The sequence below is a fragment of the Rhineura floridana genome, chromosome 7 (assembly GCF_030035675.1).
Source record: "Rhineura floridana isolate rRhiFlo1 chromosome 7, rRhiFlo1.hap2, whole genome shotgun sequence".
Lineage (NCBI taxonomy): Eukaryota > Metazoa > Chordata > Lepidosauria > Squamata > Rhineuridae > Rhineura > Rhineura floridana.
In genome coordinates, this window is record NC_084486.1 from 4,086,426 (window position 1) to 4,111,008 (window position 24,583).

Genomic DNA, 24,583 nt, shown 5'->3' on the forward strand with positions numbered 1-24,583 from the left:
AGACTATTTATTTCTGCATTCTGCTGCAATATATACCAAACTCCATTAACAAAATCAATGTTGCAGCCCATATGCTGCTGTCAAAAGGTATGAATGCTTGAAATGGTGTTCTCTAAAAGAGAGGCTCCCAAACGGTGGTCCGTAAGCTTCATTTAGGTGGTCTGTATCATTGTCTGTAGAGTTGTGGTTTAAGATGGGAGATGGCACATTCATCACATTAAATATTCATATTGTTTTTTAAGTGTATTTTATAGGTTCTTTTACTTCTTGTATTGTATTTTATTATTTATTAATTAATTAAATTTATATCCTGCCCTTCCTTCCAGAAGGAGCCAAGGGCAGCAAACAAAAACACTAAAAGCACTCTAAAACATCTTAAAAACAAAATACTTTAAGACATGTTAAAACATCTTTAAAAAGAACAATTTTAAAAACATCAAAAAGCAATTCCAACATAGACGCAGACTGGGATAAGTCTCTACTTTAAAAGTTTGTTGAAAGAGGAAGGTCTTCTACACGTGCTGACAAGATAACAGAGATGATACCTGTCTAATATTTAAGAGGAGGGAATTCCAAAGAGTCAGTGCCTCAGCACTAAAGGTCTTTCTATGTTGTGCGGAACGGACCTTCTGATAAGATGGTATCTGCAGGAGGCCCTCGCCTGCAGAGCGCAGTAATATACTGAGTATATAAGGCCTAAAACAAATCTTTCTGGTATCCTGATCTCAAGCTGCATAGGGCTTTATACACCAAAACCAGAATCTTGACCTTGGCCTGGTAGCTAATGGGCAGCTAATGCAATTCTTTCAGAAGCAGGGTAACATGTTGGCGATATCCCACCTTAGTGAGCAATCACGCTGCCGCATTTTGCACCAGTTGCAGCTTCCGGACCTACCTCAAGAATAACCCCACATAGGGTGTGTTACAGTAATACAGCCTGGAGATTACCAGTGCATGGACAACAGTGGTCAGACTATCCCTGTCCAGAAACAGCCGAAGCTGTCTTACCAGTTGAAGCTGGTGAAAGGCACTCCTAGCCACTGAGGTCACCTGGGCCTCTAGCGACAAAGATAGATCCAGGAGCACCCCCAGACTATGAACCTGCTCTTTCAGCGGGAGTATGACCCCATCCAAAGCAGACAACTGACCAATTATCTAAACTCAGGAACCACCAACCCACAGCACCTCTGTCTTGCTAGGATTCAAACTCAGTTTATTGGCCTTCATCCAGTCTACCACTGAGTCCAGGCACTGGTCCAGGGGTTGCACAGCCTCTCCCCATTCAGATATTACAGAGAAATAGAGCTGGGTGTTATCAGCATACTGCTGACACCTCGCCCCAAATCTCCTGATGACCACTCCCAAGGGCTTCATATAGATGTTAAACAGCATGGGGGACAAGATGGTACCCTGCGGAACCCCACAGCACAACTTCCAAGGGGGCCAAAAGATAATCCTCCAATGCTATTTTTTGAAAACAACCCTGGAGATAGGATCAGAACCACTGTAAAACAGTGCCGCTGATACACATCTCAACAAGTCAGTTCAGAAGGGTACCATGGTCAATAGTATCAAAAGCTGCTGAGAGATCAAGTAAGAATAACAGGGTTGCGCTCCCCCTGTCTTTCTCCTGATAAAGGTCATCCATCAGGGTGACCAAAGCTAGTTCATTCCCATAACCAGGGCTGAAACCAGATTGGAATGGGTCAAGATAATCTGTTTCATCCAAAAGTACTTGTAATTACTGCACCGCAACCCTCTCCATCGCCTTCCCTAAAAAGGGAACATTTGCGACTGGGTGGTAGTATGTCACAAACCAATGGGTCCAATGGTTTCTTTCAGCAATGGTCAGATCACTGCCTCTTTTAGGGCAGCTGGGACCCCTCCCTCTTGCAAAGATGCATTGACCACACCCTGGATCCCCCTTGGCAGGCTTTAATAAGCCAAGAAGGGCAAGGGTCGAGAGGACACATTGCTGGCTGCATTGTGGCAAGCACCTTGTCCATTTAATCCGGCTGCATCAATTGAAACTGATCCCAAGAAGTTGCAGCAGACATTGCACTGGACACCTCACAGGGGACTACAGGAGATGTGGATGGGTCATCAAGGTTGCTACAGAGGCAAGCAACGTTATCCTCAAAGTGCCTTTCAAACAATTAACAGTGGGCTTCCGAAGGGTCTAAATCTCCATTTGCTGGAGTTGATGTCATATTACAATTTAAATTCAATGAAATACAATAAAATGCAACATACAAGAAATAAAAGAAGCAATAAAATATAATTAAAAATCATACAGCATCTAGCACAGTGCATTACAATAGCTGCAACAGACAAAAAAAATCATTAAATGGTTCTCCCAAGAGCAAGGGTAGGGAACCTTCAGCCTCTGAGCTAATCCTGGCCCTCCATATGACCCTTGAGGCTACTTTCCCCAAACCACCCCACCCCCCATCCGCTGACATCACTGATAACATCTGCTGATGGGCAAGAGGACAGGGAACAAGATCATTCAGCCAAAGCAGCAGGATTTAATCCCTGCTCACCAGCTGAGTGGGGATTAAAGCCCTGTGTGAAATGTTTCCTGTTGGAAATTTCTAGAATTTCATATGCCATTCTCTATTGTAAAACCATGCTGGCTATGGTTGGAAGCGACAAAATTCAGGGTGGGCAGTGGAGGGGGAGGAGCTACATGGAAGATACAACAAGAGCAATCAAATCATTGAAGAAGCTACCTGCTAGGAACAAACTGGAACACCCCCTCCTCTCCCAAATTCTCTGCACGTTGCAAATAGCCTTGGAGAGGAGAGGAACATCTCACTTCATAGCTTGTGGATGAAATGCTGCTCCTTCTCCAAAGCCTGTAACGTGTAGAAAACATGGGCAATGCCATCAGCCTTTTACTGGCATTTAGAGACACTTAGAAACAGTGACATTCTTGCTGCTTCCAAGTATCCAAAGTTCAGTATGAACTGAGAGACTGACCCAATCTCGTAGTCCTTTCTACAAGCAAAAGGAACTAGAGTCTACAAATACAGGTTTTATGATTAAAAAATATTTGGGTTAAAGACAAATGGTTAACGCACTAACAAATGTACTTGTACACCAAAAGCATGGGATTGTAATTAAGGTACCCACCTTAACTTCCATGGCATGTAGACAGTAAATATTTTCTAGTCTCAACTCATTGTGCTCACATATATACCCACACTTTCTTTTGGATTTCAGCTTCAGTCTTCTCACTGTGCAGGTTAAGCGTAACAGTCACACAGCAGTCTTCAAGATGCTTTCCAGCTGAATACGGTGATTGGCCTTACATGGTTGGTATAAAGATTACAAATAGAAAATGCATTGGAAGTGCTCTGAACACTTACAAGCACCCAAGGTTTTTTTTCCCAAGCACCAGAGGTTCAAATTACAAGAAAAAGGATTTAGACTAAACATTAGAACTTCTTGATGGTATGAGCTGTTTTACAGTGAAACAGACTGCCGTGGACTCTCCACTGAAGGTTTATAAGCGAGGCTGGATGGCCACTTAATCAGGAGCGCTGGTAGTCCTGCTCCAGCAGGGAGTAGTACCAGATGACTTGAATATTCTTCTTAACCTTAGGATTTGAAGTTATTTATTATTATTAAATCTCATCATTCTGAGAACCAACCTTTTCCAAACTTGTATTTTAAGTACCATCTTATTCATGTTTAAGGAAAAATAAAACCAGCTAGGAAACTTTTCAAGCATTATCACAGCATCAGATTGTGAGAACATCTTTCCTTTGCTTGTAGATTCTAACAATTTAATTTATTCATTTGAAACACAGCCAATGTGTTGGAAAGCTCAATCCTATCCATGTTTGCTGAAAAATACAAAACTTCTCTCATCTTTAATTTTCTTGACTTGTCTCCTCATGACAAATATGTCCCAGTGATAGTGCTAGGTACTTAAAAGACTTGGGGCAGAGTCCCATGACACAAATTTGCCGCTGAACAAATTAAGATGACAAGTGACTGGTGTCTCACCAGCACTGTGCTTTGCAGCAAGCCCAGCCACCCTGTTAAGTCATTTTTAAAAGGAAAAAAAAGCAGGAAATCCAGTGCACAGTGCAAAAGAAATGTTAATCATATCCCAGGAGCACTTTGCATTTCCCCCTAAACTGCTATTGCTAAACGTCTTTGATGATACACACTCAAAACTGCTCTCTAAAGAACTGGTTGACAATTGAACTGCAATGGAAAGCTGCAGACGGTCTTACAATTTAACAATGGTACAATTCCCTTTGGAGTATTGCTCTAATGGAAAAGTTTACACACAAATTGAAAATAAAACAAGGAAAAGAGGCACCAGACTCTTTCTATATAGCTTGGCATTAATTTATTGAACATACTTTCAAAGATTCATTTGGGCATCGCCCACCCATGGAGGCCTGGCAGATTTGGAAACAAATATAACTACGGAAACTACTCCATAGGAGATTTAAGTGTGACATCTTCCCATAAACTGGTCAATATGTGGGTTTGGGTTTTGGACGTTTCTTGAGAGATCTTGTTCCCCTTTTGTTTCTATATTTTGTTGAATGTTGTTGATATAAGATTATGTTGTTGTTGGACTGATATATGTACGAGGTTTACCTAAAGATTTCTGCTATTCAACATCTATGTAAAGCCGCTGGGGGCCATCATCAGGAGATTTGGGCTGCAGTGCCACCAATATGCGGATGACACTCAGCTCTATCTCTCATTTAAGTCCTCACCAGAGTTGGCTGTGGACACCATGTCCAAGTGCCTGGAATCCGTAAGTGGATGGATGGTAAGGAATAGGCTGAAACTAAACCCCGATAAGACCGAGGTGTTGCTCATGGGAGGCAAGAGAAGGTTAGGAGAAATAGACCTGGTGTTTAATGGGGTAAGATTACCCCTGAAAGACCAGGTCCGCAGCCTCGGGGTCATTCTTGACTCCCAACTGTCCATGGAGGCTCAGGTTTCAGCAGTGAGCCGGGCAGCTTGGTATCAATTACATCTGATAAGGAGGCTGCAACCCTACCTTCCTGTCCATCTGCTCCCACGGGTGATACATGCCCTGGTCTCCTCCCGCTTAGACTACTGTAATGCGCTCTACGTGGGGTTACCCTTGAAAACGGTCCGGAAATTACAACTGATACAGAATGCGGCGGCACGATTGATTAAGAACAGCCGTCGCCGTGATCATATCACTCCAGTGTTAGTAGATCTACACTGGCTACCAGTTGTTTACCGGGCCCAATTCAAGGTGTTGGTGTTGACCTATAAAGCCCTATACGGTTTCGGCCCAGTTTATCTGAAGGAGCGCCTCCAGTATCACCAATTATGCCGCCTGACGAGATCAGCCACACAAGACCTTCTCTCAGTCCCACCAGTTAAAATAGCGAGGCTGGTGCGGACTAGAGAGAGGGCATTCTTGATTGTGGCCCCCACCCTCTGGAATTCCCTTCCTTTCGACCTTCGCCATGCCCCCTCCCTGATAGGTTTCCGCCAAGCCTTGAAGACCTCGCGGAGTTGGGTGTCGGGGGCACTGCTTGGCAGTGGTTCCGCTCCTACTTCGCGGACCGTCACCAGAAGGTAGTGCTTGGGGAACATCACTCGACACCATGGACTCTCCATTGTGGAGTCCCTCAGGGGTCGGTCTTGTCCCCAATGCTTTTCAACATCTACATGCAGCCGCTGGGTGCGGTCATCAGGAGTTTTGGAGTGCATTGCCATCAATATGCTGATGACACGCAGCTCTATTTCTCCTTTTCATCTTCTGCAGGTGAGTCTGTTGATGTGCTGAACCGTTGCCTGACCACGATAATGGACTGGATGAGAGCTAATAAACTGAGACTCAATCCAGACAAGACTGAGACATTGCTGGTGAACGCCTTCCCTGCTCAGATGGTGGATGTTCACCCTGTTCTGGATGGGGTTACACTCCCCCTGAAAGAACGGGTACGTAGTTTGGGGGTTCTTTTCAACTCTTCCTTGTCTCTCGAGGCCCAAGTGGCCTCGGTGGCACGGAATGCATTTTACCATCTTCGTCTGGTAGCCCAACTACGCCCCTATCTGGACAGGGATGACCTCGCCTCCGTTGTTCATGCTCTGGTAACTTCAAGATTGGATTACTGTAATGCGCTCTACATAGGGCTGCCCTTGAAGACAGTTCGGAAGCTTCAGCTGGTGCAGAACGCGGCTGCCAGACTATTGACGAGGACCAGTCGGTCTTCGCATATAACACCTATTCTGGCGCGTCTGCACTGGCTCCCTATTTGCTTCCGGGCGAGATTCAAGGTGCTGGTTTTGACCTATAAAGCCTTACACGACGTGGGACCTCAATACCTTGTGGAACGCCTCTCTCGCTATGAACCTACCCGTTCACTTCGTTCAGAATCTAAGGCCCTCCTCCGGGTACCAGCTCATCGGGAAGCCCGGAGGGTGGTTACTAGATCTAGGGCCTTTTCTGTGGTGGCCCCTGAGTTGTGGAACAGCCTCCCTGAAGAGGTACGCCTGGCGCCTACACTTCTATCTTTCCGGCGCCAGGTAAAGACCTTTTTATGCTCCCAGGCATTTTAATCTTTTAATTTTCTTAATCTTTCTACTTCTAACATGTATTCTTCTTAATTTGTGTTGTATTTCGTTTTTGTTGTGCTTTCTGTTGTTTGTTTGTACATGTTTTTGTGATTTTTTTACTATGATATATTGTATTTTATCTTGTTTGTTCACCGCCCTGAGAGCTATTCTGCTAAGGGCGGTATATAAATTGAAATAATAAATAAATAAATAAATCCCTGGGGTGGGTTAGCTTTTAATACTGTTATTAATCAGAATTGTAGTGTTTAGTCTAATTATTGATTGTGGCTCTCGTTTTATATTGTATTTTATTGTATTGATGTACGTCGCCTAGAGTGGCTGTTAATTCGGCCAGATGGGCGACTCATAAATAAAATTTTATTATTATTATTATTTAATGAAAATAAATAAATAAATAAAAATTTATGCAAAAGAAAGTAACTTCTCTGGTCAATTACAGGGATTTTTTTGTTTTAAAAAACACTAACGATTAAGAAAATCAAGTTCACTTCAAAACAGAATAAAACCAGAAGTGCTCAAGGTTTAAAAAGCACACAAACATTTTTTTAAACTGAAATATAAAAGTATCTTCACCTAAAAGAAAACTTAGGCGCCAGGTGAGCATCTCACGGGAGGGCAATCTACAAGCATGCTGGCTGGGAGGGCATTCTGCTGCCCTGGGCTCCTGCCTGAAGGGTGGGATATAAATCAAATAATAAATAAAATAAAAAGGCACTACCACTGAAAAGGCCCTTTCCTTAATAGCCACCCACTTCCCCTCATGTGTGTAGGGGGCACTTGGAGAAGGGCCTCCGAAGAAGATACTAGGATCTAGGACAGGGCTGGAAAGGCATTTGGCCTTCCAGATGTTGCTGGACTACAACTCCCATCATCCCTAGCTTTTGGTTGTGCTGCCAGGGACTGACTGGGAATTAGTGTCCCAATATTTGTAAAGCTAAATGTTCCTCAGCCCCCTTTTAAACAGGTTGGGGCTGGGCTACCTGAAGAAACGTCTCCTCCAGTATATGAGATGCTCCTTCTTCTGTTTAGGATTTTAAATTAATACTAGCACTTTGAATTGGTCCAGAAACTGATTGGAAGTCAGGACAGAAGATAAAACACTGACAGAATACAATCATATTGGCCAGTCCCAGTTAACAATCTTGCTGCCTTTATTCTGACCCATTTTCAAGAGGCATCCCCATTTATAATGCATCCCAGTACTCAGATGAGAGGTTACTATAGTATTGAGAATCATAGCTAGGTTCGTATCTCTATCCAGATATAGAGACGTAGTTGATGTATCAGCCTATGCTGCTAAAATGTGCTCCAAGTCACAGAAGCTACCTGTGCTTCCAGCAACAATGTTGAGTCAAAGAGCACCCCTGAACTATGAACTTTATCCTCTTGGGGACTGAAACCCCCTCCAAAACAGGTTGACCACCACTTATCTGGGTGATGAACCATCCACAAGCAGTACCTCTGACTTGCTTGGATTGAGTCTCAGCTTATTAGCCTTTATCCAGTCCATCATCCAGTAATGATTTTATTTTTATCAATTTTACTGATTTTATCAGTAATTTTAGTGTGTATTTTATATAAATCACTTACAGGTTTTTATGATTAAATGGCATATAAATCCTGTTATAAACTAAAATAAAATAGACACTGATACAAAGCACCCTCACCTGGATTTGATGCAAAGGAGAGCAGATATGTCATCTGCACTCTGATATCGCTTACCAGATAACCTATCCTGGTGGTTTCATGTAGATTTTAAATAGCATGGGGGATAAGAGCCCTATGGTACCCCATACTAACTGCCAAGGGGTACAGCAATAATAATAAAATCGGTCAACCAAGTAGTAGCAGAATTGCTACACCACAGTCCTGCCAACACTCAACCACAAAAGCCTATCCAGAAGGATACCAAAGTTGATAGTAATGAAAGGTGCTCAGAGGTCCAAAAGAATCACGAGTCACACTCCCCATCTTGGCAAAGGCATTACCTAGGGCTGCAGGTTCTTTAATTCTAGAATTTCCTTGCCTTTTAAAAAAAGGGAATGTTCTGAATCATATGGGGGGCAGGAAAATGTAACTTCAGTACAGGTATATAATACTAAGAGGGTGTACAAATGTGAACTACTTTCAAAGTAAAGCATATCAACCCAGTAATTTATTTACTATTAGTGGACACATTAAGCTTGCAAAGTAGGCCATTTGATTATTACCCTGTTTTTATTATATTCATAGTTTGTCTAATAGTGCAAGAAGTGTTTTTAAGCAATGAGTGTAGATAACTCTTATTGCCCCCATATTGCTTTGGTGGAGTAGGATAAGGCTGAGACAGAGTAGCTTATAACAATGATGGAATAGCAGTCCACTGTTAAAATAGAAAATAAGTCAATTGATTGGAGAGTCACAATATGTTTAGTGAAATTAAGCATATAGGAATCATTTGTGCATTTTACAGAAAGGTAATACAAAGATGACTTTTTGCATGGGTGCTTTTTCATAAACATATATAGCAGCACCAGACTTCTTTTTCTCCTTTCCACTTCTGTCTTTCTCTGTCCCTCACACAGCAGCACTCTTCCTTTCTTCCAAACAAAACAAAGAAAAAGAAATTCTTCTGTAAGAGTGCTTGGGCTGATGATAGACATTTTACTGCCAGAAAATGTTCCACCTAAGAACAGCTAGATTTTCCAGTACATGAGTAGGAATTTAAAATAGGGACTTTGAAACTCTAGAGTTTTAAAAATATGCAACTGATTTGGGCAGACCATTAGAGAGGCAGTTCTCTGAAAGTTCCTGGAATTATTCACATAATTTAAACTGGGGGGGGGGGAATGGATCAGCACAAACAGGGCTTCAACAGTGCAAAGGTTCCAATTTCAAGCAAATGTTCATAATTGATGTAGCTCAGTCATTTATCAGCAGATTGTTCTGTAAGTTAGCCAGCTGTAGATTCCAAATTGCATACTGGTAGAGCAAATAATTTTCATTTCATAAAGAATAAAATTTTCAGAAAGGCTGTTAATTACAGAGCTGTTCTTGCCAGTGCCAACTAAGGCATGACAATTGTCAAGCTTAAAAAAATAAGACTATGACTCCACTTGGAACATTATGTGAAGTATTTACTGTGGAGTGGTGGGAAGAGGACTTCTTTACTAGCCCAATGGTATTATTAATGGGTGTTTATACTATGGTGTGTAGTAGCCTTGGGTTTAGCACAGTAGAGGGCAAAAGTCTCACTACTTTGAAAAGATAATGAACCTGATTTTCTCCTTCCACATCAGCTCATGAGCATAGGACCTGAACACAGCTTGTCAAGACCACTTGTCAAGTTACTGTTCCCTCCACAGCAGTTTGCCCAGGAATACAGAATAGTTTCTTGCTCCCTTAAAGAAGCACGGTCCCCTGGAAGGATGCTCTGCTGCCAGTGTACTGAAATTCACAGCGCACTGGGATTGAGAGAAGAGTACTATAGCAATCTTACAGTGTCTACTTCGGGAGGGGAGAGAGATGAGTCGATCTAAGTTTTTGTGTAAAGACCAACATAATATTCAAATTCAGGCAGGTAATACACTGCCTTGACATGAGGAGGTAAATGCAAAGATTCAGCTGAGTTCTGCGTAGGTTGAATCCTTCAGGATAGGAAGTTATATACCAGGACCAGAAAACATGAAGCTGCATAACCAGAGGTGTATTATTAATACTGAATGCCTTCTCTTGCACACAGTGGAGGTGTTAAAAGCTGTGTCATTTGGCTTCCATGCTCCCAATGATCAACTCAAGAAAAATGATTCCCCCAGGGATTTTTATCTCACTGATTAAAAAGCTGAGGAGCAGGGAGTTATACTGAGAGATAACTTCTAACAACTACTGGGAGAATGTCATCAGCAGAAAATGAAGCTGCTGTTATCTCAGCTTCTGGATTACAATGCAGAATGTGGGGATTCAGACATGTTGTAGATGTGGATGAGACGATTTGCTTCTCTCCAGCCTGACAACAAGGCCCCATGGGTAGTAGAATAGAATGTGCGATGTGTAGCTTCTCCTGCAAAAAGAACCTGTGGTGGCTGCAATGAGAAAGAACAGTATTAGCTTAGTTCTGTTTGGGTCAAAATAGGTTAGGGTGGAAGGAGAAGAGTTGACAAACATGACTTGGGGAAATCACCCAATGCTCAGTTGACACAACAAAGGGTGTGTGTTGTAGCTTGTGGATGTTCAACAGAAGCTGAGAGACAGGCTCCAATACAGCCAGGAACTCAGAATGGTTACCTTGGAATCAGATGTGTCCTCAGGAAGGGGTTGAGCAAGAACGTCAATGTCATCTCCAGAACTGCCAATGGCCACATAACTGTAGGAGCCTTTGGTGTGGGGCTCACTGTGCCATTTAGATCGCAGGATGTTCTTTGGAGGGCCAAGTTGTGGATTTCCTGATCCAAACACACAGAGACCAGGTGAGTATTTTGCCTGGTAGTTCTTATTTTAAATGAAGTAATTTTAACAGCATTGGGCAACTGTGGTATGCAGAGTTCGTCTGACAATTTACTCAGAACAGTGAGATGTAGTTGGGTAAGCAGCACCAAACCTGTATGTGGTTTTGGTAACCCCTTCTTGTGAGAATTGGCTATTTCTGCTTCATCAGGTGTTCAGATTGAGATTTAATTGAGAACTGACAATTTAAAGACAACCAAATTTAGGGATTATGCAGAGCAAGGGTGAGGAACTTGTGGGCTTCCAAATGTTGTTTGACTTCAACTCCCATCAGCCCCAGGCAGCATGGCCAAAGAGGTTCCAGTCATAAAGCAGTGGTTTGTGCTTGGCTGTTAGGCCCTTCTGCAGTTAATACCACCTGACCCTGGTTTCACTGAGTACCACTGAAGCTGCACCATGCCCCTGTGCAACTGAGGACCATCTGTCAGTGGATAATAGAACACAGTCAATCTTCTTGCCATTTGTTTCTTCATCTCAAACTCCTGTGCCTTCATTTCCAGAGCCTACATTCTCAAAAGCAGAGAATATCTTGGGTTTAACCACAAACTCCCGATTTTCAAAGAAGGTGGGATAGAAGGAGAACATAGCGGGCACTTTCTTTACACATACATCATATGAATTCAAGACATTTTACAAAATTTAGGTCAGTGGTCTTAATAATGCATCAGTTTTTGCATGCTTCATCCAATACGTGCAAACACAGAATCATAGCATCTTAAGAGTTGGAAAGGGTCTATAAGCCCATCAAGTCCAACCCCCTGCTCAATGCAGGAATCCAAATTAAAGCATACCTGGCAGGTGCCTGTCCTGATGGAGAATTTTTTATATACAAACAATAAGCAAAATATATTCTCTTATAAAGCTATAAAGGTTTATAATATTTTACTAGTTTAGTAGCCAGCCAGAACCTTTTTATTTTCAGAGCTATCTTCCCTGACTGTATATGGTACAGCTTGAACTCTATAAGATAACACTGAACAGACACTGGACATTCCTGAACTCTCCAAGACATAGAAAGGATTGCATTAACTGAAATGCTTAGCTCATAGCCTAAATGTACTGGTATGTGAAGTGCTAGAACATAATGCAATGCCAATGCAGTGCTTATGCAATGCCAATGCAATGCCTATGCAATGTCTATGTAATACTGATGTGTAACCTCCTGATTCGTTAATGCTGTAAACCGCCCAGAGAGCTTCGGGGAGTACATGGGCTGTAGAATGCTGGAGGATGATTGGCTGTATGTTTGAATGGCTGAAGGTATAAAAGGGAGAATGACAGTTGAGTCTGGGTGTTTGAGGTTGGGTGTTTGTTGGACAGGGTGGAGGTTGGTTAGTTAGTGGGTGGTGGGCGTTGAAGGTTGTTGTAGAGAGATTGGATTAGGAGTTCTGAGGCAAATATTAAGAAGTAAGAACATAAGAGTATCATATATGAAACCATACGCTTGTCAACAATATATATAAGTAATCTTGTTATTCCTAGTGTGAACAATAAACATTTTCTTGGTTTACTTAAAAGCCTGATTCCTTAGCTGGAGTGTACAGACCAGGGGGGAAGGCAGGGTAACCAAGGCTGGAGAAGAAATTGTATCTAATGGTGGCAGCGGTAAAGGAGGAGATATTGTATCAACATTCAGTACCACAGAACAACCCAGAGCTGTGAGCTTCATAGGCAAGAGGCTTCAGGGGGGTTGGGAATTACCGATACACACAGACACAAGGTATCATATAGCCAGGAAGAGACTAAGGCACAGTCTAGAGGCTATATTGAGTACACAGAGTGTTGGGTAGTGTGGCCTAGCAGAGGGATCTTTTGAGATCTGTGCTAGAGCGGAGAGAGGTAAAAATAAACATGACGATCCTGACTGCTGGTAGCCACGAGTGAGAGCGTCACAGGTGGTGTCAGGGGAAGGATGTCACAACCCCTGATCCAATGAATCCCAGAATTCCCCGTCAGTCCAACTTCTTAGAAGAGATACCTACCTGTTGCTCTACGAAATACTTGTGTTAAGGCTGAAAGGACCTCTGCATCTGTGAGTGTTTCCATGAATTCAGCTTCTTTCCCAGCAATGAAGCCACATAAGATATGCCCGTATCTGTATGGGAAAAGGACAATAGGAGAAAGGCTTTGTAAAGCAAGACTGCCTTGAATCCACTAACACTTGCCATACTAGTCTAGAGCAATGGCCCATCTGGCTCAGTTTTCAAACATGGCCAGCCAAATGCCACAGGAAACTTCATGCAATGTTATACATCCCATTAGATCCCAGAGTGTGAATGTCAGGAGGAAACTGTCATTTGCTAATATGGCCAGTAAGAAAAACCATCCTGCATATGTGCCATTCTTGTGAAAAGTCATTTATCATAGTGGCAGATTTACAAAAATAGGCTTCAGTGTGGTATGCCCACCCACACATTTTATTCTTCTACACCCTAACAGTTTTATCCTTAATAATTTCTAGCAATATACTGAACAGGACACAATATTGCATAAGTTCCCCAGATAATTTTTATTATTAGTGTTGTGGCCATTTCCCTGTTAAACAATATGAAGTCTGATTTTAATGATGTTACATATTTTGTTAAGAATGCTGTAGCTTTATACTGGAGTTTCTTGGGAAGTCTTTCCTGAGTGCTAGTGGTTCTGTTGAATTATTACCCTTTAATCAATTAGATTAAAACCTCCACCCCCTTTAGGATGAACACCTTAACGTGGTGAGGGGGTTTGAGAGTGTTGAAGAAGCTGAGAGCAATGCCATCAGGAGTCTAGACCAAGAGGCTAGACTCCTAGCAGGGGCACCCATGGTGGAATAGTCAAAGCTGAGACACCAGACTAAGATGCATCCAAATTCAGAGGAAGGCAATGGTAAACCACCTCTCAATACCTCTTACTATGAAAACCCTATGAACAGAGTATCCAAAATGCAACACGAGATAGTGCTGGAAGATGAGACCCCCAGGTCAGAAAGCACTCACCGAGCTACTGGGGAAGAACAAAGGACAAGTACGAGTAGTGCTGTGACTAATGACTCAGCTGGGTCAAAGCCGAAAGGAAGCCCAGAGGCTGATGCGCACAGATGCGAAAGGAGAGTCCAGAGTTGTATGACGCATACAATAGGAACATGGAATGTGAGAAGCATGAACCAGGGAAAGTTAGAAATTGTCAAGCAAGAAATGGAGCATATCAACATCACAATACTTGGCGTGAGTGAATTAAAATGGACTGGAGTGGGACATTTTCAATCAGGCAACTACAAAATACTTTATGCAGGAAATGAGAAATCAAGAAGAAACGGAGTTGCTTTAATAGTGAGAAGTGATGTAGCAAAAGCAATTAAGAGCTACAACGCAAGGTCTGAAAGAGTTGTATCAATGAGATTAAATGGGAAACCGATTAACATAACCATCATCCAAGTCTATGCTCCAACATCAAACGCAAAAGAAGAATTGGAGAGATTTTACGCAGAAGTACAGGAGGAAATTGATCACACACCAAAACAAGATATGATGATAATCATGGGGGACTGGAATGCAAAAGTAAGGAACAGAGAAGAACTAGGAATTGTGGGGAAATGGGGCTTAGGTGACAGAAATGAAGCAGGAGAAAGACTTATTGAATTCTGTGAAGCCAATGATTTGTTTCTTGCCAACACATAGAATCATAGAGTTGGAAGGGGCCTTGTAGGCCATCGAGTCTACAGCAGGAAATCCACAGCTAGAGCATCTCCCGCAGATAACTGTCCAGCCTCTGCTTGAAGACATCCAGCGAAGGGGATCCCACCACCTCCCTAGGCAGTCGGTTCCATTGCCGAACTGCCCTTACTGTCAAGAAGTTCCTTCTAATGTCCAATCTGAATCTACACTCCTGCAACTTAAAACCATTAGACCTAGTCCTACCCTCTGGGGCAGCAGAGAACAAATCTGTACCCTCCTCTATGTGACAGCCCGTCAGGTACTTATAAGAGTGCAATCATGTCACCCCCTCAGCCTTCTCTTCACCAGACTGAACATGCCAAGTTCCTTCAACCTTTCCTCATAAGACTTGTTCTCCATACCGGCTATCATCCTTGTCGCCCTCTTCTGAACCCGCTCTAACTTGTCTATATCTTTTTTAAAATGAGGCGCCCAGAACTGAACGCAGTATTCCAGATGAGGCCTGACTAATGCAGAATATAGTGGGACTATTACTTCCCTCGACCTGGAAACTATAGCTCTGTTTATGCAGCCCAAAACCACATTTGCCTTTTTTGCCGCAGCATCACACTGCTGGGTCATGTTCAACTTGCGATCCACTACAAATCCAAGGTCCTTCTCACACGCACTACTGCTAAGCCGGGTATTTCCCATCCTGTATCCGTGCATTTTGTTTTTGTGGCCTAAATGCAGAATCTTGCATTTGTCTTTATTGAATGTCATTTTATTAATTTCAGCCCAATTTTCTAGTCTATCCAGGTCCCTTTGGATTTTATTCCTGTTTTCCATTGTGTTAGCTATCCCTCCCAGTTTCGTATCATCCGCAAACTTCATAAGGCTTCCCTCCACCCCATCATCTAAGTCATTGATAAAAATGTTGAAGAGTATCGCCCCCAGGACAGAACCCTGTGGCACTCCACTCGAAACCTCCTTCCAGTCCGAAGCAGAGCCACCGACGACCACTCTTTGAGTACAGTTTTCCAACCAGTTGTGAATCCACCTGACAGTATTTCCATGTAGTCCGCATTTGACCAGTTTGCTAATCAAAAGGTCGTGGGGGACTTTGTCAAATGCTTTGCTGAAATCTAGATAGATGACATCTACAGCATTTCCACCATCTACTAAGCTAGTGACCTGATCAAAAAAAGAGATGAGATTAGTTTGACAGGATTTTTTCTTGACAAACCCATGCTGGCTCCTTCTAATCACAGCATTGTCATCTAGATAGTTGCCAATGGACTCTCTTATTATCTGTTCTAATATCTTTCCCGGTATTGAAGTCAAACTGACCGGCCTGTAATTCCCTGGATCTTCTTTTTTACCCTTTTAAAAGAGTGGGACGACGTTTGCCCGTCTCCAATCCTCCGGCACCTCTCCCGTTCTCCAGGATTTCTCAAAGATGATGGCAAGAGGTTCTGAGAGTACATCAGCAAGTTCCTTCAATACTCTGGGATGCAGTTCATCAGGCCGTGGAGATTTGAACTCATTTAGGTTAACTAGGTATTTCCTATCTCCTTATCAATCTTGAACTGCAATCCCAACCCCTTACTGAGATTGCTACTGATGCAAGGTTGCACACTGTTCCCTTTTTGGGAGAAAACGAAGGCAAAATAGGCGTTGAGCAGTTCTGCCTTTTTCTTGTTATCTGTCAACATTTTGCCATCCTCATTGCGCAGCAGTCCCACCGTTTCCTTGGTCTTTCTCTTGCTTCGAACATATCTGAAAAACCCCTTTTTGTTGTTCCTCGCTTCCCTCGCCAGCCTCAGCTCATTCTGGGTTTTAGCTTTCCTTACGCCATTCCTGCAAGCCCGAGCTGCTCGTCAGTACTCTTCCTTGGTGATGCATCCTTCCTTCCATTCTTTATACATGCTCTTTTTTATTTTGACCTCCTCCACCAGTCTTCCGTGTAGCCACATTGGCTTTTTCCGATGTCTTCCGTTTTTCTTCCTCTTTGGAATTGTTTGCGATTGCACTTTTTGTAATATGTTCTTCATGAACTCCCACGCTTCTTGGGCTCCTTTTTTCTTTAGTCTATCTAGCCACGGGATCCTACCCATCATTTCCCTGAGCTTGCTAAAATCAGCTTTCCTGAAATCCAAGGTCCATATTTGACTATATTCTTCTTTGGCTTTCCCCAGAATCACGAATTCCAGCATTACGTGGTCACTTTCCCCCAAGGTACCGACCGCTTTAATTCCCGTGACCAATTCGTCCCTGTTAGTTAAGATCAGGTCCAGGATTGCCGATCCCCTTGGTCCTTCTTCTACTTTTTGAAAGAAGAAATTATCAGCAAGGCCCATCAGGAATTTGTTGGAGGCTTTGTGCTTCGCAGAGTTTGTCTCCCAGCAGATATCCGGGTAGTTGAAGTCCCCCATCACTACTACTTCTTGCCTGCTTGAGATTTCGGAGATTTGTTTGAGAAAGGCCTTGTCAACCACCTCTTCTTGGCCAGGGGGTCTGTAGTAGACACCTACTACCATGTCGGTTTTATTTGTTTCTCCATTTATTTGTACCCAAATGGTCTCTACCGGACCACTTTTTTGAGCAACCAAAAAGACGACTGTACATGTGGACATCACCAGATGGTCAATACAGGAATCAAATTGATTATATAATTGGAAACAGAAGATGGAGAAGTTCCATACTTTCTGCAAAAACAAGACCAGGAGCAGACTGCGGTACAGATCATGAACTGATCGTATCGAAAATCAGAGTAAAGCTAAAGAAGAAGAACAAAGCAATCATAATGCCAAAATACAATTTAAATAACATCCCAGAAGAATATAAAGATCAAATAAGGAACAGGTTTGAGGCTTTAAACTTAGTTGACAGAGAACCAGAAGAACTATGGACTGAAGTCAGGGACATTATGAAGGAAGAATGCAAAAAGACAATACCTCTTGTTAAAAAGAGAGAAAGACCTCAATGGATGACTGAAGAAACTCTTACAATGGTTAAAGAAAGCAACAGCAAAAGGAGATAGAAACACAGTCAGAACCCTAAATACAACTATACAACAACTAGTACGTAGGGACAAAGAAAACTATTACAACAGTTATTGTATAGAAATAGAAAAGGACAACAAAATGGGAAGAACAAGAGCCCTATTCCAAAAGATTAGAGAAATGAAAGGGAAATTTAAACCACAAGTAGGGATGTTGAATAAACAACAGGGGAACACACTGACTGACTGAGATGAAATAAAAGGAAGATGGAAACAATACACTGAAGAACTCTATAAAAGAGATGGCAAGATGACAGATTCATTCATGGAGGAACCATATGATGAAGAACCAGAAATTTTAGAATGTGAGGTGAAAGTTGCTCTTAAAATTCTTGGAAGAAACAAATCACCAGGAATAGATGGCATACCAATAGAGTTGCTACAAGTTACTGAGACTGAATCTGTCCAAAGTTTGACAAAAATCCGTCAAGAAATATGGAAAACTAAACAATGGCCCACAGACTGGAAGCGTTCAATATATATCCCACTTCCAAAGAAAGGGGATCCCAGAGAATGCAGTAATTACCGAACTATTGCCTTAATATCCCATGCAAGTAAAGTAATGCTCAAGATTCTACAACAAAGGCTCTTACCATATATGGAGTGAGAAATGCCAGACGTCCAAGCTGGATTTAGAAAGGGAAGAGGCACCAGAGATCATAATGCAAACATACATTGGATAATGGAACGGAGCAGGAATTTCAGAAGAAAATCATCCTGTGCTTTATAGACTACAGCAAAGCCTTTGACTGTGTAGATCATGAAAAACTATGGAATGCTTTAAAAGGAATGGGGGTGCCACAGCATCTGACTGTCCTGATGCGCAACCTATACTCTGGACAAGAGGCTACTGAAAGGACACAATATGGAGAAACCGATTGGTTCCCCATCAGAAAGGGTGTGAGACAGGGGTGTATTTTATCACACTATTTGTTTAATCTGTACGCAGAACATATCATACGGAAAGCGGGATTGGACCAAGAGGAAGGAGGTGTGAAAATTGGAGGAAGGAACATCAATAATTTAAAATATGCAGACGATACCATACTCTTAGCAGAAACCAGTAATGATTTGAAACGAATGCTGATGAAAGTTAAAGAGGAAAGCACAAAAGCAGGACTACAGCTGAACGTCAAAAAGACTAATGACAACAGAAGATTTATGTAACTTTAAAGTTGACAACGAGGACATTGAACTTGTCAAGGATTATCAATACCTCGGCACAGTCATTAACCAAAATGGAGACAATAGTCAAGAAATCAGAAGAAGGCTAGGACTGGGGAGGGCAGCTGTGAGAGAACAAGAAAAGGTCCTCAAATGCAAAGATGTATCACTGAACACCAAAGTCAAGATGATTCAGACCACGGTATTCCCAATCTCTATGTATGGATGTGAAAGTTGGACAGTGAAAAAAGTGGATAAGAGAAAAATCAACTCATTTGAAATGTGCTGCTGGAGGAGAGCTTTGCGCATACCATGGACTGCAAAAAAGACAAATAATTGGGTGTTAGAACAAATTAAACCAGAACTGTCACTAGAAGCTAAAACGATGGAACTGAGGTTATCCTACTTTGGACACATAATGAGAAGACATGATTCACTAGAAAAGACATTTAATGCTTGGAAAAACAGAAGGGAGTAGAAAAAGAGGAAGGCCAAACAAGAGATGGATTGATTCCATAAAGGAAGCCACAGACCTGAACTTACAAGATCTGAACAGGGTGGTTCATGACAGATGCTCTTGGAGGTTGCTGATTCATAGGGTCGCCATAAGTTGTAATCGACTTGAAGGCACATAACAACAAAACCTCCTGCTTTTTTACCTTTATTTAACACAGTTCTTCTGAACCTGAAATAATTGTTCATAGGTGAAAATAGCCTATTCTGTAACCCATGAGCCTGTCTTTCTCACGTACCTCTCTGCAGGGTGGAGAACAATGAAGCCAGCAACCTTTTGGAACCAGGTAGCCTCCAAATCAGTGGATGGCTCAGCCAAGGGTGATTCATCCTCCCATGCAACCTCAAGCATTTGACAGTCTGGCTTCCAGAATGGCTGCTCAAATTCTAAAAATATTTTATTGTTTGTCCCAAAGCCTAGCTGTCTTATCGCTGCCATCTTCTGGGGTGGAAGTGGTGGGTAAAAAAACGACTCTTGATGTTCTTTGAGGAAACCTAGAGAGAAGGAAAGGGCACATCAGATGAGTATATGACCAACATTTGGGAAAATGTCCCTGGAGCAGACTGTACAAACACTTTAGTAAGTAGTAAGTACTGGATAAAATTCTCTTCCCTTGGGATTTATGGAAAGAGAGTTCACAAGATATATTTTTGAGGGAGGGGATGTAATGTCTTGAGGTCTGGTTTTGTTATGATCCAGCGCCTGCTGCTGGAAAATAAACTGTGATTAGAGGGGTGGGCATCTCTCAGAGGCGTCAAGCAGGAACTCCACAAGATCAGGGCTGGGGGAACCATTTTCAGCCTGAGAGCTGATCTCCCTTCTGGGCACCCTTCCAAGGGCCACATGTCCATAATGCAAGAGGCCAGAAACAAAACTGGGCAGAGCAACGAATGTGAATTTTACCTTTGTTCAGTAGACTACTTTCTACGCACACTTGTAGAGCCCTCTCTATCCTCCATCTAAGCAATCAAGAAGAATTAGGAGTCCAAGGACTAATTTCAGCCAGGGAAGTGGCCTGGGGAGAGGATGTGTAGTCTGGGGTCAGTTTCAAGGCCGAGAGAGAGAGAGCCCTGGAAGGCCATATTTGCCCCCCAGCCCTGAAGTTCCCCATTTCTGACCTAGATCAACCTGATGGCAAGGGTGCGGGGATGCAAGGAAGGACTAGCACATCCTAAAATAATCATCTTTAAGCTTTGTTTATTCCAGTTCAGATCCATACATGCAGGAGCAGGATGGAGGCTCCGCCACATGAGACTCTCTACTGCTACAGATATTTGGCACAGGGCTAGACATTCTGGAGGGAAAAGTAAATTCTGAAGGGTGTTCCAAATTCAAAGAGCTGAAGAAGCTTAAAGCTTGGAGATTCTGTTCTCTAATGTCTCTCAAGTGGTCCTCTCCCCCAGCCCCAATGACTCTGCAGCTCACTTCATACTCAGTGCTAGACAACTACAGTCAACCCTGGTCATAGTGTATGCTGCCAGAGATCAGTGGTAAATCTCCCGTGATAAAGGAAAAAAATGCTAGGCATAGCACCCACAGGAGAAAATCAGAAAGCCAGTGAAATTTCACCTAGAGGCACAGTGACGATGACATGGTCTGCTAAAAACTTCTCGCCATCTTCACATTCCACCTGCACACTGAAGTTTCGGCCTGTGGGAGCCTCTTCCAGATAGGAGCTTTCCCAATTAACTGTCTTCACCTGCTTATCAAACAAGACGATCCCTTTGGGCAGAGATGCCATCAGGCATTCTGTGAGGCCTTCATAACCACTGCAAAATGGAAGTGAGACAAAATATGGTAGCCTGGTCTTGGATCTGCTTCAGCATGGATTCATTCCTTTTCCTCCTAAAATATTAGCAATTAAAAAACAAACTGCCTTCCAGCCACATAGGAAAAGGATACTCATAACAGAAGGGGAGAGGTCCAGAAATGAACAAAAAGGGAAATAAAATCCATGTCCTACGTAGAGTTACATATGCAATGAATTCCTCACTTAGCTATGAGCCCTCCCTGCTTCCAAAGCCAAGCCACTTCCAGTACATTTACAAGTGAGCCCCAAGGGAACCAGAGAAGACTCCTGGAGTGTACGCTCATTTATGACAGCCAAGACAGTCACTTACTTGGGAAATGTGCAGTCCAAGCCAGGAAGCATTGTATACTCCCCGAAGGGGCCCAATGCCACCAGGTCCAAGCTATGGGTCCCACTCACGCAGCACTCCAACTTGAAGAATATGTTAAGGATGGCCAATTTCAGGCGCTTTGTCTCCTCATCATCTGGCCATTCTTTCACCCTCTGAACTATCGCCTCTTTCAAGTACTCACCCACACTGGGTACAGGCACTTTGGCCACATGCAGGAACTCACGCGATTCTTCTAAGAGAGTGAAAAAGAGGACCCCCATAGAGCCCACTATGTCATGGCTCAGCAACTGGCCTGAACTGGAGTAGCAGGCTGAAGGCCCCAAGGGGTGACCCCCCACTTCCACCTGCTGGTTTTCCTCAGCCAGAGCATCATCATCCAGCAGTCCGTATTTCGATGCCAGCTGGAAAACAGGGTTCTCCCTGCAAGGCCCGTGGATCCAGTGGGCACCCATCTCCACCACTTTATTTCCTAGAAGGAGAGAAAGATATGGCTTTCCAATGTGTCTGCAGGATCAAGCCTCAACAGAGTAATTTCTCAGACCTGTTAATTCTGCCATAGTACAAACTAAGGAGGTAAGCCTCTCCACACTCAGGTGTTTGGGGCCTTCAGGCTTTTGGCAAGGCACCAGTTGAGCTGCACCACTCCTGACCTCCAACTGGCTGAGTCACTGCAGCACACCGGGATAGAGAGGGGGAGGTGGTGAGGTTGGCAGAGTGTAAATGTGCTGGCAGGAGCACCAGATTGACTCCACTGGTGCATTTGCACTGTGCCCACCTCACCACTACACCCCTCTTCCTCTCTGTTCCAGTGGTCAGAGGTCATGTCAGTGGCACAACCCCACCACGGCTGTCTGTTGATGCATGCAAAAGTGTATGTCAATTTACAAGTGGTACCTGCAACAAAATGTTGCAGTATGGAGCGCTCCTGTTCAGGGTTTCAGACAATCAGCCAGCCAAGCCATCTTCCAGGATACTTTCTATTCCTCCTTTTCTTTGGTTTCATTTTTTCTCTCTGAATAGCCAATCAGCATTCCATAGCCACTGCACATGCTTAGTCCTCATTGGACTATTTTTGTGCCTTCCCCTTTAATTTCTTTTCTCTGTATTTTGGCAAACTTCAGGGTCCTCCCCAAGCTTTCTCATACCTCTCTGTGTGTGGGCTACTTGGCTACAGAGGATCCACACTTTGAGAATTCCACTCTCACATGTGTCAAAATTGCTAGAGAATGGAAGAAGTGTATTTCTGTTTTTAAACAAGAGAGCAGATGAGGCGGGGGGGGGGGGACACGGACCCAGTACCACTTTAAACTAGGTTAGGCGTGAGGGATAGTGCATGTGCAGGAGGTTGTTGCTCCCCAAGCTAAGAAAGGAAAATTCCAACCACGCTGTTCTCCAAAGCACTTTTATGGGGCAAAGTTACTTGTAGAGTTTGTACTAGGGCTCCAGGAAGACAGAGACCATATTTGGACTGCCCCAATCTGAGCAAAACTAGTGCAATTATAAAACCCAGGGTGATTTGCTGTGCAAAGGAGAAATCCAGCCATGTATTCCTCCTCCTGCGCAGCAGCAGCTAGTGGGACCAGCACCCCCTCCAGCTTGTCTACATGGACTGCATGCTACTTCCCTTGTGTAGCATTAGTAATGGGGAAGTGAAGAGGAAGAAGGCTATGATGGATTTGATTTTGGGTTTGTTTTTGCAAGAGCACGGGTGGAAGGAAAGAGAAGAGGCAGAAAAGCATGTGTGCAGGGTGGGTGATGGGGAGGGAGATTAGGGACGTGTCCAAACCAGATGTGGATTCAAAGTTGCTTGAGTTCTCATCTACATGATGTCCACGACAAAGAACTGTGATCTCACACATTTTCACCTCTGAATTTGGATTTCCTCAATCTGGGGATCATCCACTAAGTGGTGAAAAAACTGGCCCCATACCGCTACACTTTGGACAGCAAACGCTTTGCATCGGGGGGGGGGGGGTTTCCTGTGGGTGGATCAATCAAGCTTTAGCTACTCCTCTTTACATTGCCGCTTGTTCCCTCCTACATTAATTTCTTTTCTGGATGCACTTATGTTTACTTTTTGGTAGTCTCTCTTCAGTTGCCAGCCCTGCCTTGAATTTTTTTTAAATCATTCACTCAGATTTGAGCAAAAAAAGCGGCATTAAAAATCAAGATAAAATTTGCCCATAGAGGAAGCAGGAAAGAGAAAGGGCAGGAAAGGAAGTGGCAACCTTTTATGGGAGTGACTCCAAATCCTTGCCTGGCTTGCAACATACATTTTAAAAGATATTTTTGACTGTCCTTTTGTGAAAATTTGGAATATCAGAAAACCTGTATTTCAAAACTATTTTTAACAGAAAATAAAAGTGTCTATTCAAAGGTAAACAAATACTTGCAAACATGCCCACAATGGACCTCAAGTTTCCTGACTTGGAGTGACCCACACATACTTAAAAAAATTTTTTTTCCTGTTCTTTTGTTGAAAATCTGGTATACTGGAAAACTTGCATTTGAAAAATAATAAAAAATAAAAAGTGTCTCCACAACTAAACAAATACCTGCACACATACCTACAACAGGACCTGTTTCCGGAATTTATGGTGGGTGGAGAAGTGCTAAGTGAAGGGAGGGGCAACACACACAGCATGAATACATCAAGCATTGCCCACCAGCATGGATGGGAAACATTAGGAGAGATTTTGGAGGTATAAAATTGAAAGTGCTCATGTGTTGATAAAGGCACACAAAATAAGCACATGGAAATAGCATCCCAGGTTATGTGTGAGGATCAGCAGCTATGTCCAAAGTAAGAAAAAGGGCTATCACTGATTCAATTAAACTTAGCTGATTAATCATAAAGATTAAGTTAGTTAAATCATATGAATGCAATCCTACTATAAGAAAAATCTGCTGTTCAGTTAGTCTAGGGGGCATCGTGATTAAAATATTTTAATTGATTTATTTAACTAAATAATCAGTTGCAACCCTAGTGTGG

General features: G+C 42.9%; 1 protein-coding gene across 5 annotated transcripts in view; it reads right to left on the minus strand.

Moving 5' to 3' along the window:
• Window positions 1-8,792: 8,792 nt before the first annotated feature.
• The window catches only part of PAOX (polyamine oxidase), a 30,226-nt gene continuing 14,435 nt past the window's right edge, over window positions 8,793-24,583 (minus strand). For all 5 annotated transcript variants that reach the window (XM_061634747.1, XM_061634746.1, XM_061634749.1 and 2 more), the window contains exons 2-7: window positions 21,571-22,060; window positions 21,020-21,219; window positions 19,689-19,944; window positions 13,059-13,171; window positions 10,858-11,015; window positions 8,793-10,655 (exon numbers count right to left, since the gene is read on the minus strand). In XM_061634747.1, coding sequence (XP_061490731.1) covers window positions 10,512-10,655; window positions 10,858-11,015; window positions 13,059-13,171; window positions 19,689-19,944; window positions 21,020-21,219; window positions 21,571-22,043 — 1,344 coding nt within the window. In that variant the 5' untranslated portion in view covers window positions 22,044-22,060 and the 3' untranslated portion in view covers window positions 8,793-10,511. The remainder of the gene's footprint in view (window positions 10,656-10,857; window positions 11,016-13,058; window positions 13,172-19,688; window positions 19,945-21,019; window positions 21,220-21,570; window positions 22,061-24,583) is intronic.